Raw genomic sequence first — 14,194 nt, 5'->3', positions numbered from 1 at the left:
CCCAGGAGGCCTGCATGATATTGACATCAAATAAGAACTAGTTTGTTGTGAATGTTCACTGTAGACTTCTACCTCACTCTACCTCCAGCCTAGTTATGTCATGTGAGCCCAGTCTTAGATTCCGCTGGTTCTGCATGTCAGCAATGTAATTTGAGGTTGCATTATTGCAGCTCTTCTAGTGTGTTTATCGTGAAGCCCTAGCGCCCATGTTCAGAAATTTCCTTTAACACGTAAAACATGTTGCACCTGCTCCCACATACCGCTCACTTTTGTAGGCTTAGAAGTCCTGGAAGTGTTTAAATCATAAAACATATCAAGGGTGCTTTGAAAAAATATTGGAACCTTAACGTCCAGATAGCCATAGTTTCAGCTTGTAGGCTAAAAGAAAAAAAAAAAAAAACATTAGCAGGTTTTCCACAGCATTTGTTCATGTACAGTTAATCTATTGACCCTGAGTCCCCTGCTATTAAAATGTCATTCCTACTTGCATGTGTAATGTGTGTTTGGGCCCTGGTCTGTATACACAGATCCTGACCTAGATTTTTTTAAAAGTAGGGCACATATTTACACGTTTTGTCTCTGCACGAGTGAAATGGCACTGCTTCTTCAGACTTTCATACCTTAGCACAGCAGCTCAGGACAGACAAAAAAAATGCGAAATGATCTGAGTTGATATTTGTCTTGGTAAAACTGATGGATGGTTTGTACACTGGCATGTGAAAAGTCATGGGAGAGCAGTATGTACAAATAGGGTTATCTCAAGAAATGGCTTGGGAATGCCCACATCTGTATAAGTTGTGAGGTGTTATCCTGTGAGTGAGGTTAAGAACTGGCCAGTGGGCTCTTGGCAAGGTGATGTTAATTACTGACATGTGAGTGGGTCTTTATCATTCCAGGATTTACAATGTGGTGTGTATCAGGAATGCATCATAGAAGGCGTTATAGGCAACAGTTCCCAGTGCAGTATGTGGCCCACATTCATTACCACACCCATATTTAATGCAGGAGGCCTCAAATGCATATCCCATTAGTTAGTTTAGCATTATTTAGCTTCCAAGGGACATGGCAAAAAAACACGGGACATGATACTTTTCCAATGAAGTGGCATGTGAGGATATTGAGGTCATGTATGGCTATGGTACACTGTGTTTTCCTTTCTGACCAGCAAGTTAGCGGAATCAAATTGCCCCATCGTTGAAGTTCTCCTCGTTCCTTCTCGCATGTCCTCCTTGTTCTCCAGGGAGCAGCACTTAAATCATTTGTTTCTGTGTGGCAGGACCACTTCAGCACAGCCCTTTTCTTGTCTTTGGCAGTCGTTACAGCTCCCGCCGGGACAGTTTACTTTGTCTGCAATCTGTTGAGCTCTTGCCAAGATTCACAAACATGCCAAACAGTGCCAGTGGTCCATGATTCTGTGGCATAAGGGGAAGACCATGCAGAATCCTTCCTGTTCTTCTGAAGTGGAACAAGTGTTGACGGCTCTGCTGAAGATGAGCAGAAGGTTGCTGATATTGTGCATCTATGTTTTTTATTCATATGCTTTTTTGTTTTTTGGAACTTAGTATATAAACATTGTTCAGGTTGTAAAGGATGCTTTAGCAGAGTTGTTTCCAGCCCAGGGTCAGAAGTACTCATGTCTTGCATGCCCATTTTGATGTTCTATTAGTTTCAGTTCATTTTAATTAGCACTTCCTGAGCTGAAGTGACCATTGGACCATTTGGCTAAAGGCAAGTACAGAATTTGAATACCACAAAATAAAGTGGTAAATAAAGTAAATTTTTGGCTTAAAAAACAACTGTAAAAATATTTAAAATATAACACTGAACATCAGCATTAACAAAGCAAAATACATATACATCAGCAGTGCCATTATTCGAATCATGAATATACTTCAGCAGTGCGCAATATAAGCCTAATGTAGTTAAAACCTATTTATTCTTTTTATTATTAATATTTCGTCACATTGGTTGCTAAATACTTTGTGCGTCCTTATCAAACATGGGAGTATAATAAATTATACTGGAATATAAGATGCCTCTGATAGTTATGTCATGGAAAACGAGAACAATACACATTTTCCTTTTTTGACATAGTGTGTATGATTGTTAAGTTGCCTTACCTGACATTGCTTACGAGATGCTTACATTATGTGGCATTTCATGCTGCAATATTATGGCATGTGCACGTTGTGATGGAATTCTAAAATAATATACCATGCTACAATATTTGTATTAAAATGTAGACACTCCATACTTACTGAAGTACATTTTAGCTCATTGCCCTTCTCTAGAAACCAATCTCTTTTCCTTTCAGAATATCTTGTGAAACTGACTCACAAACAACCCCAAACTCCTAATAAATCAACCCCTTGGTTTATACCCCAAATATTTCTTTTTAAAAAAATTGGTTTACTCCACTGACTTCCAAAAATACGTCTGGCTTATCTCGATGTTTTTCATACTTCAGACATTGACTTTTGTAATCATAGTACAGTGATTAACGGGGCTATGTTCTGACAGAGGGTTATTCCTTTATGAAACTCATGCTTATGCAAACACTGCACAGCAGAATGGTGCATCATCGCTTTAATGTCTGTTAGTGGACTGTGAAGGACCTTTTAATGCAGCCAGGAATTTATTACTAATTTGAATTTTATTTTTGTGTGTTTTTCAGTAGCTCCACATTTGCCACAGTAAAACATAACTATTTGCCATTACATTTGAAGTATCTGATATTGTATGAACTTATTTAAAACATAGTTCATTCTACCCGACAGACACCTTGTAATGCAGCATTCCAAACAACATTTTTTCCATGCAATGAGCATTGGATACTTTAACTAAATAATTTTAAAAATCATATACAGCAGCTTCACCAGATTGTGTCGAGTGAGCATGGCTTTGGGCACTGTTATATAGTAAATTTATATTTATAATTTATATAGTAAAGTTAGTGTATTTACCCACTCACTACACCTATAATCAAATAACAAAGAATGCAGAGAATTTTAAACAAAATATTTAATGTTTTTGTCCGATCAGCTTTGTTACGTATGTTAATATAGGTCCATTCACATATTTAAGTCTGCAACACATTCTAAAAAAATTGGGACGGTAAAGCATTTTTTTTTACTTTATAATGTTTCCTTTGTTTCCAACAACACTCTAACACACTAACACTTTTTAGCAACATTTAAAGAGGAGTTTGAAGAGGAAAGTCTGTTGTTTTAAGGTGTTTTATAAAACCAGTACTTGACCACAGTAAGAAGGTATTTTGAGTTTTATTTAAAGAGTGAAAAGTTCTCCTTGGAGAGAAGTTATCCAAGTTGTAAGCACTGAATTCTATCTCATATTTGTGTGGCAAATGATCTAAACCAGGTAGTTACACTATATTGCCAAAATAATCTGCTTGCCTACATTATGTTAAGTGATGTGAGGCTTGGATGGGGCTGCCCAGCTAAGGAAACCATTCCATAGAGCTCTCTATGCTCTACTGTTCTTGGTGACCTGAGCAGTGTTTTCCTTTGCATCCATTGATCCTGCTCATTATTTTACGCTGACAGAGCAAAATGCTTCTGTTCCCAGCTGTTTCTAATTTGCTATAATAATAACAGTTGACTGACAGTTGACAGTGGAACATTTTATTAGTGAGGACATTTCACGATTGGACTTATTGCACAGGTGGCATCCTGTGAGCATCCCATTCTTTCACTAATGTTTGCAGAAGCTGCGTTTCAATGATTTGGATGAGTGAGCAAATACTTTTGGCAACATAGTGTATATGGATTGATGTGACCACCTTGATCTATAGAACTGGAGGGCACGGGAGTGAAGTAAGCACACTTAAACAAGGCACGTTTTCTATTTGCACACTTGGATGCTTAAGGCTCTAGATGTATATGTGTGTGTTCACTGTCACAATCTGAGAGTGCACAGTTGATCATGCACTTTCTGGGTTCTGGGCCAAAGCCCAAAAGGAGTTATCTAAGGTCTAAGACCTTTGTAGACATTATGCAAGAGTTCAAAACATTTTTATTTTCCAGACACAAAATGTATTTAACAAAAATAATACATAAATCTTGTTTAAACTGTTGAAGTATGTTTTATCTTTAACCTTATGACGTTTAGAGATTGGTTTCTTCTCTGCTCACTTTACTGGAAAACCACCACAGAGTTTTTAGCTTTTTGCATTTACCCTGGAATGGAAATCTATTGCACTCTTTGGTCCTTTTTTTTTTGTTTTTGTTTTCTTCATTTTAATGCCAATGAATCAATCCCAAACAACTGGTCCAGTTCCAATCACTGTCAAGTTCAGATGCTGCACTGTGCTCTCAAAGGCATCTTGGGCTCTGCAATACTTTGCTTCAGTTTATTGATGTAGACAATGAGGCATGAAGATATTATAGCTAAACTGACTGAGTTTTGGGCCTTTTTTTTCCTCTTTTAGCAGATTTAAAAAAAAAATCTTTCATAGACTTGGCTGGCTGACCTGGCTGATCCAGTCATGGCCAGGCAATGTTCAATGATAAATGTGTTTTAGCTCCAGTCCCATGATATTTGGCATGTCTTTGTATATTTACATTGCCTTAAAAAGGGTTTTCCCTTCCCATAGAGTAGCCATTGTTAAGGATTTGCGCTGTGTACTGTGCATGAACTATACACAGCTTAATGGAATTTAATCTTTGACCCACAAGAAAGATTCCCCTACATTAATATGACTAATGGTAGAGGAATGTAAATGCATGCATTTATTCTTGAATGCAGCGTGGTTGTTAATGAATCACTTTTGATGACTTTTTGCACATTCATAATGACAGATAAGCACGGCCTTGGCCATTGGAGCCAGGGCTGCTGAGCTTCAGCTGAGAGGATGGCAAATATGTTTAAAACAAGGACACATTCTTATGAAATGATTATTCATTTTAAGGGCACTCAGGATGATGTTCAAAGCATGGGACATCACATTCAGTCATCGTGGACCTTTGTGATGACTTGGAGTGGAGACAGATTCCTCAAGTTCCCCACATTTTCTCTTTTTCTCTGCTCCCTTGTCACATTTCTGTCCATGACTACACATTGCATGTGAGTCACTTCGCTGAGGCAATGGTTATGATCTATATGTTGCCACGTGTAGTCTTTAATCTTGCGTCTTGCAAGAAGCCAGAGTTCACATTTCCCCAAACACATCTCATTTAGCTCATCAGTTAGTTATGGGGGTTAGTAGGTGTGTGTTTGAGAAGTCATCAGACTGCAGGATCACAGCCCATCAGGGTTAATGGTTGGGTTGTAGAGCTGTAGTTAAGACTGACTGTAGTCAAATCTAAACCAAGCTTAGTCTGAGTCTTTAGAATGGCAGAAAGTTGTTGGATTTGAGAGTTGATGCATAATACTTAATGTTCATTAACAATGAAAAATAAATTAAATTAATTTCAAGACATCTTAATTAGAGAGATTATAAATTACAATGTTACTAGATATAATTTTTCCATTGGGTTTGGGTTTTTTATGTCTAAAATGATACCATAATTTCAAAAGATTCCAGTGGTAAAGTATATGTGACAGGTGTAGTGTAACCTAATTAACCTGATATACTGCTTTAAAAAAATAAGAGGCCACTTAAAAATGATTAATTTCTTTGATTTTACCTAATTGAAAACCTCTGGAATTTAATCAAAAGGAAAATGGATGATCACAAGCCATCAAATCAAGCTGAACTGCTTTATAAAAAACAGGGCTATTACACCAAATATTGATTTCTAAATTTTATGAATATGAACTTGTTTTATTTGCATTATTTAAGGTATTAAAGCATCTTTGTTACTTGTTAGCTATTTCTCATTTTCTGTATATAAATGTAAATAAATGCTCTAAATGACAATATTTGTATTTTGAATTTGGGAGAAACATTGTCAGTAGTTTATAAAATAAAACCACAATGTTAATTTCACTCAAATATATACATATAAATGGCAAAATCAGAGAAACTGTGGTCTCTTATTTCTTCCCGAGCTGCATCACCCAGAATATCACTACAGATATCAATAAAAGTCATATTTATTATTACACTGAAATATGTGTTAGTCCAGAACATAAGATCTTCTGCTTGTATTAACTTTCTTGCGCCTGCCCGAGACAGATTTGGGTGGGTTTGCCAAAAGGTTCTTAGCACTAAGATTATTCTTGAACTTGTCTTAATGCTAAGACAGTTTTGGGGAAACTGGGCTCTGATCAATAAGCAGTGAGAACATGCTTGTGTGGTTTGTTGTAATGCATTTTGTTGAAATTGTGTTTTGTGTCAAACTAACCCAACAAGGAAAACATTCCAGTTAAAAAAAAACTTGTAAAAAAAATTATATAGGTGTAAAAACACCCTTGAAATTACCCATTTTATATATTTGTCTCAGTGTACTATACCACTTGCATTTATATATATAATATATAAATACATATAATACTAAACAAATAAAACCTGAGTTTGAGCAAACTCAGCCCATAGGCTGCTAACAGTTCTGCAAGAGAAAGTCTAGTGACCTCTCTAAGTATACAATTAGAGATAAGAACATTTTGAATTAAATAAAAGATTTCCCTTATCTTTAAGAGTGAATTTAGGAGGAACTAGTCCTGACTAATAGTGGAGCAAGATTGTGAAGACAAATAAATTAAAACAATTCATAAATATACATGTTTAAATCAATTCTTAATGACATCAGTATATAACAAAACATTTAGGAACTACAGGCATTTTACAAACTAACAAGATTATAAATATATGGATTATTTTGAACATTATTTTGATTTGTGATATGGGGCTGATTCTATTTAAGAAGATTTCATTTTCTTGACATTTTCTTGAAAAGCTCTGTTGATTTCTACCTCTATCAGCAGTTTCTCCATATCACAAACCCTTCACTTCTTTCTGCAAACTCAAGCAATTTTGGTTACTAATAGATAATCAAATCAAAAAATCGGTCTAAAGCTACGTACACATTAACATGCTAAAGTGACTCAAATCGTTTTTTTTTTTTACCTTGATGTAAAACAGATTTGGCACAAGACCGGCAATGCAGCAAAACAACCGAGAATGTGCATCGATAAAACAATGTCTGCAAGTGTTCCATTTCAAGGACAGATTTGTAACATCACCTACATTTACAAATTTAAATCATCAGTTCAGCCAAATCTCATCGAGATTTGGCTGAACTGATGATATATATATACCATATATATACCATATAAAACCATATTCTTAGCGATACGACACATAATTGAATTAATTTTAAGAATATACTATTGTAACAAAATAAGTATAAGTAGCAAATTAGTAACTAATAAGTATTACATTTTATTACATTCAGTAGAAACAAAAGCACAAATAACAGTAATAAACATTATTTAATGGTTAAGTAATGTCTCCACTAATTATTCATTAAACTAGTTAAAACATTATAATAATGTTAATTATTAATAATGTCTAAATTACATTGATAATAATAACTGTTCATTAATAATTAGTTTAGACATTCTGTTGGGAGTACTGTTAAGTAATATGCCTTTATTATTATTTTTATTATTATTGTTACCAAAAAAAATCTGTGTTTGTCTATTTTGAAAACAGTAACTTAGTAACTTACAAAAACTTGATTTTGTATAAAATAATGTAACAAAAAAAGACATAAGTTGCATTATATTTAGTGCAGCATATTTAGAGGAGTTATGGAGATATGGATATGGTTGAACTTTTAGACCTGTCTTTATATAATTATGTGTTCAAACACAGTCAATTTAAAATTTACTTTTAATAACTAATTTCAAATATTTAACATGTTTACATACTATATCAAACTAAAATGAACGTATGAACTTTGGCCTGTTGATAATCTTGCGATGCCGTATAATATCTTATCAGGTCCTAGCTACTGCTTCCCTTAACCCTGACTGCATTCTCACCCAGGGCCCCAGAGGAGCACGCTTATCCTTGTTGCAAATATTAAGCAAACAGATGATGTCACAACTGGGTACAAAAAGGCAGGGAGCAAGAGAGAGCGGGTGAAATGAAGATAGGGGACGTGAAGGAGACAGGCAGATTGGATGTGTCTGTGGTGCTGACTATAGAGTACACAAGGCTGTAGATAGCTAGGTAATGCCTCCTGAGTCTCTACTGCCTGAGTTTACAGAGATAGTTCAGAGAAATTGTGGTGAAACTCATTCCTTCAGAATGCAGGAGCAAAGACACTTCAGAAGAATATCTGTGACAGTTTGGTGCCTGGTGATTTTCGTCGTCGTCCAGCAGGTAAATCTTTTATTTTTTATTATTTTTATTATTTTTTTATATTTTTAAGCTGGCATGACCTTTAATTGTAAAGCCAATATGTAATTGCAATGTCCTTTATTTTAAGTATGCTGCAGTCATTAATTTTTATTTTTCCCAAGATCATGTTGAATTAAAAATCTTTGGGTAATGTTTAACGGCTGGGTATAGCAATTAATTTTCAGTTATTAGAAACTTGTGGCATAATTCATGCATGGACCTAGTCCATATAGGTTTATTACTTATGTATTGTAAAAATATATGAGTCTTTATTTTATGATGCAGTCACTTTTTCTTTTCTGTAGATTTGTGTGCTGAACTTGAACCTGTGTGTGTGGGTTTGCTTTTCAGGTGGCTCCAGGTCCTGTTCCAGACAGAGATGGAAAGTCAGATTCTGTGCAGGGAGCTGCAAAGTCACACAGGAGGTTGGCCCGCATGACGCCCCTTTGGAGGATCATGGGCACTAAACCCCAAGGAGCCTATTGCCAGAATAATTACGAATGCTCCACAGGCGTGTGCAGGTACAGTGATGCTATACATCTTTTTATTTTATGTGAATATACATCACATAATTGGGGGCAGTGGTGGCTCTTTGGCTAGAGCACTGGCTCATTGGTGACAGGGATGTGGGTTCGATACCTGGGCTTGGCACACTGCCACTGGCCACAGATGGATTAAAGATGGAGGCCACATTCCATCTTTGTGTCCAGCGAAAGTATGATAAATATTGCTATGTTTGTGTAATATTTCCAAAAGTAGAAGTAATTTACTCTGAGAACCTTGATGTTGAAGGCTCAGTGCTCTAACTGCGGAACCACACTACTAATCAAGCACTGTGGTAATTAGTTGGGGCTGAATACAGTTGGGGCTGATGTCCGCAGGAAGGGTAGATCTGCTGGGATCTCCAGGGCAATGTTTAGACTGCAGAATTTTTTTTGTCAAATCACGTGTCTGTCTGCACTGATATTTGCCAGTGATTAGATTAGATTAGATTAGATTTGTGTGTCCGACCTCAAAAATATATGTGCATACATATGTGTGTTGCTGTCTTTTGAGGTTGGCATCAGTAACTAACCTTTGGTGCTCTTCTTTAATCCCCCTGCACTTCTGTCACTCTGGGTTTGATGAGGTTGTTGTCTGTTGTAATGTGACCCAAAAAAAAGGCCCAAGCCTCCAGTTTGAGACGCAAATCTGAGTGTAACTGCATTTTCAAATCACCTCCTGATGTGGTTTGGATCCAAATTGGATTTCGTTTTTGTTCATGATTGGCTGTTCAAATGTAAAAAAAAAAAAAAAAAAAAAAATATATATATATATATATATATATATATATATATATATATATATATATATATATACGAAAACATTCTAGATATGCAAAAATAAAATCTGGACTGGCAGTCTGAACATAGCCCTGAGTTCTGGTCTGGTGTAAACTTGCTTTGTTAAACAGATGCTCATTATTATTATTACTATGATTTATTTTCTTTTTTAATTTTTCTTTTTACAGGAATGGACATTGTACCTTCAGTCAGCCGATTAAGTCCTAAGAGGGGATAAGATTTCTTCTTCTCCTGCGCAAGTGAGGATGACTGTCCAGCCCCTGCACAGAAACCTGTATTTACCCAGTGCATGGAGACAAAAAGGGCTTGATTCGGTCAGCAATGTGAGGAAAATGTGATGTAATGTGCAATGTGTTGTGTTTAAAGACAGGCTACGCCTAAACTAAGCTAAGAGTAGGATCTCACTATGTTTGTGTCGAATTATGGGCAATATAGAGTGGTCTGGAGCTGAAGCTGTGTAGGTGGGCATGTTACGCTCCAATTATAATCATATCAGTTCATAATATTCACACGTAAACTCTCTCTCCAGTGTATCAACATAAACCTCATAACCTTCAAGTGCAAAGCATGGTATATATATTTATACTATTATTCTATAATATCTTCTATTTAATAACACATTTTCTAAAATTTTCCAGACCATGAATAGATCCTCTCATATACATGTGTACATGTAAGATTTTTGGTGGTGCTAGTGATGGAGGTGTAGTGGGAATAATACTGTAGAGGCCTCTGGATACACTTTAAGCTTAGAATCTGTCTGTTTCCAGAAGAGCGCTTCTCAGTATTGTATCATGTCATGTCTCGATGCTGTGCAAGTAGGTCTAATAGAATGTTGAAACCGCAGATCGTGCAGAGTTTCAACCCGAGTGTCATTGAACTAGAGATACTGTGGTGCAGAAAGGGAAGAAAAAGAGTGATCCAAGGTGCAAAGGTAGCCTCTGTCAACTGAGGGAAGCTAATGTTATTTTTTTATGTTCTGTTGATCATGTCAGTTGTCTTTTTCTAACATTTTCAAGGTACCGGTACTCTCAGACTTTGTATCTATTTTTGTAACTGCTAATACACAGCTGACCATAGTCATATGTCTTGACTCACAAAACTGAATCAGGACTACCAAGTGTCCTTGTATGTTCTAGATATTTATTATTTTCCTTGTGTTGCTTGTTTTGAATGATTTGACCCATATATATTTGGGAGGCTCTTAAAATGAGAAATCTGCTGATGCTGTTACTGTAGTCAGGTGTTAAGAGATGTCATCATTAAATGTAAGTGTGTGTGTGTGTACTGTATTTGTGCTTAGTATATTGATTTTTCTTTTATGCATGGTGCATGCTGTTTGAATATGTATTAAGTAAATAAAAACACTTTTATACTTTTAAACTGTGCGTATATTATGTATCATGGACCAGCTTTATCTCAACATTGTGAACTGGATGTAAAACTACTGTGGTTTTATTCTATCAGCATAGTGTTGTCTATTGGTTCTCCAGTCTGATGAAGTAATTAAGGGATCTGTTGTTTGTGGTTAATGCCAAACAATATTATGTCTTTGAGTTTAAGTCATAATAATAAATAGGTCAGCCTATTTTTGACATTTTTACTTTCTCTAGTTCATATTTACTTGTTTATTTCAAGTTTGTGAAAACATGCGAAATTATTTGCTACTGGAATCATTCAATTTCACCACAGAAACAATTATGTCTGTAGGTAAAGCTCTTGACATTCATTAATTGGATTGACTACAAAAAACTATTACCGTACATATATTAAGCAGTTGTAGTAATCTCCTCATTTTACATCACATTTTACATGTAAGATGATACCACTTGGCAAGTTTTCATTGCCATTCAAATTCATTATCTTCATGTCTAGCCTTTATATGTAAAAGGAAGTAAAAATAAAATATGCATATATGTTTTAGGAAATTTAGGAACCATTTTGTCTTTCAACACCCTGCATATTGCACCATTAATGTATTTTAAGAAAAATGTTTTAGGCTAAAATGCATTTGCACTTAAAACATCCCAACAATGTTTTGAGCATCAGGCAACAATTTCGGTAATGATCATATATTTTACACATCTGGTTCATATTAACATTCTAAAAGTTTTTTTTCCCCTAGAATGGCACATTTCACATCAAACCACTGTGATTAACTGTTTACCTTTTACTGATTTCATTAGGTCTCAGGCATGTGGTACTATAGAATCATTTTGAAAAATACCTGGAATTCTGTTAACATTAAAACATCTGTGAAGCTGGCTGGCCTGGTCACATAGTCATGACCCAAAATACTGGCACTTCTACATGTCTGTTTAATGCTTATCCCTAAATGTTGTTGCAGTTGCAAATGCGTTGGTGTTTTATTTCTTTTGTTTGCACTGAAACAACACAACTTCAGAAATAGACTGTACATCATTATAGGTGCCTTTTTAAAAGCAGAGGTGTCCGGAACAAACACTGTGTTACTTTTCTTAAGTAGAAATTTTGGTTATCATACTTTACTGGAGAAATTACTTTTCAGGTGACTTTTAACTTCTGCTCCTTACATTTTTACAAAAATATCTGTATTATCTACTGGCCTAACACCTTGTTCAAAAGGCACCTTTTCATGTAGAAGTTTTTTTTTTGTGGAAAGTTTTAAATTCATCTTTAGAAATCTGTGTCCACTGTGTGCTAAGTCATTAAGACACTGACAGCCTGTGGCACTGTAGCAAACCTAATGGCACTTTCTTCATAAAGACAATCAGGCGATGCCCCACCAAAGGGCAAGTAGGAGGAAAATGTTTCCAGCACATTTAAGCATTGTAACACTAGCTGTGACTGTTCTGGACAGCCAGTCCTGCCTCTGAGTAGACCATCAATAGACCAATCCACAGTACCGCCTCGTTTTGGGCGATTTCTACCTTTTCATAACCAATTTAAAATAAGGTTCGTGTCCATATAGTACAGTCTTTACTACATAAGCAGTCAGGGAGTACATGCATTATTTGAGTTCCCCTCTGTCCAGGTCACTAATGTCACAATGTGCGAAATTTCCAGAAGTGATCTAGAAACAGTGCTCTCAGTTTCCTGCTCTTTTTCATGTTCCATTTACAGATTGCAAAGGGTCAGCCAAGCGCGTGCAACACTGTGAAGGAATGAGTGATCAGAGACCTATAAATCAAGGATTGTGACCTGCAGCCAACATATTAAACCCCACAGGACATTCAGAAATGCACTTAGGTCGCATGATTCCACTGAACGTTTTCATGGTAGTCTCTCTGTCATCTGCAAGATGAATATTTGGCCCTCCATCACTGTGGATGCCAACAGCACACTCGCTGTCCATGCACAAGCATGCAGTGGAGACTGCATTTATCTTCTAGTTGCCTGTTTTTAAGTGCACCCACATTGTAGCTACATTCATTAGCAATAAATTATACATTTGTAGGTTTATATAGATGTACTGTTATATGTATTGCTCCTAGGGGTGCAACAGTATTGCACACATTTATTATTTGCATTGCTGTTTGGACCTTATGGTTCAGTGTGAGGTTAATACAACATGCAAAAAACACAACAAAACTTCTCAAGAAGATTTCTCACTCAGAATGTTCAGAGACCCTAAACAGCCTTGAGTCTAAAATCCAAGATTGCAACAGCAGAAAACAGTAGTATTATACAGTTTAATAGCACTTCTAATTATATCTCATGTTTCATTGTGTTTGGATGCCCGTTTTGACTGTTTTGTTGTTATAATTGTGGAAAAATAAAAAAAACATTCCAGGATGAAACCCTCCCATTATCAGAAAGCAGTGGTACACAATCACCAGCTTAGACATAATAATAAAGACAGAACAAGAGAGGATAACAGATACATAAAAGCCTTGTTGATAATTACAACAGCAGTGCTTCATGCTTAATCAGGTCAGTTAATCCTTATGATGTAAATCCTTCATTGACTTAATAATGTTATACTGCTGACGTATGCACGGCCTTCTCAGGTATCAGGCCATTATAAGAATTGTAAGAAACAGCAGACATAATCTACTGCTCAGCATTTTACATCAAGAGTTAAACACTTGGGTGTTGATCTTCTGTGTGAGAATAACAAGTAAAAAAACAAATGGTTTCAAGGTTATGTCCACCATCGATACTCATGATGTGAATGCTTGTTCAGGGTTTTTTTTTTGGTATTTTTATGACCTTCAAGTTAAGAATTTCTTATTTTTTTCATTAAAAGTAAGCTGTACACTACATGTTTTCTTGGATCTGTTATAATGTGATGGAGAAAGAGCATCTGCATGTCTTTTTAACAAGCACGTCAAAGACACAGTGGACAACATTCCCCACACTTCATATGCAAACCATTTAATTCCAGTAAATGTAAACTGGTATGTATGGTGACACCAGAATTATATTGGCAGTATATTGGTTTCTGTAAATGTTCAGATTTGACCATTACCATGAACACATTTTTGATTATGACAAATTGAAAAGCATAAAAATGCAATACTAATTTTCAGCAGGGAAATAATAAACAGATAAAAATAAATAT

The 14,194-nt window shown here is 35.7% G+C and overlaps 1 protein-coding gene across 1 annotated transcript; it reads left to right on the top strand.

The window, feature by feature from the left end:
* Positions 1 to 8,042: 8,042 nt before the first annotated feature.
* leap2 (liver-expressed antimicrobial peptide 2) lies at positions 8,043 to 11,034 on the top strand. Its single transcript, XM_007248060.3, has 3 exons — positions 8,043 to 8,290; positions 8,660 to 8,829; positions 9,819 to 11,034. Exons 1-3 carry the CDS (start codon positions 8,141 to 8,143, stop codon positions 9,856 to 9,858), a joined length of 360 nt encoding a protein of 119 aa, XP_007248122.2. The 5' UTR covers positions 8,043 to 8,140; the 3' UTR covers positions 9,859 to 11,034.
* Positions 11,035 to 14,194: the final 3,160 nt, after the last annotated feature.

This window comes from Astyanax mexicanus, chromosome 8 (assembly GCF_023375975.1).
Source record: "Astyanax mexicanus isolate ESR-SI-001 chromosome 8, AstMex3_surface, whole genome shotgun sequence".
Classification (NCBI taxonomy): Eukaryota; Metazoa; Chordata; class Actinopteri; order Characiformes; family Acestrorhamphidae; genus Astyanax; species Astyanax mexicanus.
The sequence above is the reverse complement of the archived record's forward strand: the minus strand, read 5'-3'. Positions and strand labels throughout refer to the sequence as shown.

Bases quoted from the DNA above. Each gene is read 5' to 3' on its own strand.
- leap2 (XM_007248060.3), top strand. From the start codon at position 8,141: ATGCCTCCTGAGTCTCTACTGCCTGAGTTTACAGAGATAGTTCAGAGA. The intron at 8,291-8,659 runs GTAAATCTTTTA...TTTGCTTTTCAG, and splicing joins TTTTCGTCGTCGTCCAGCAG to GTGGCTCCAGGTCCTGTTCC. The intron at 8,830-9,818 runs GTACAGTGATGC...TTCTTTTTACAG, and splicing joins TGCTCCACAGGCGTGTGCAG to GAATGGACATTGTACCTTCA.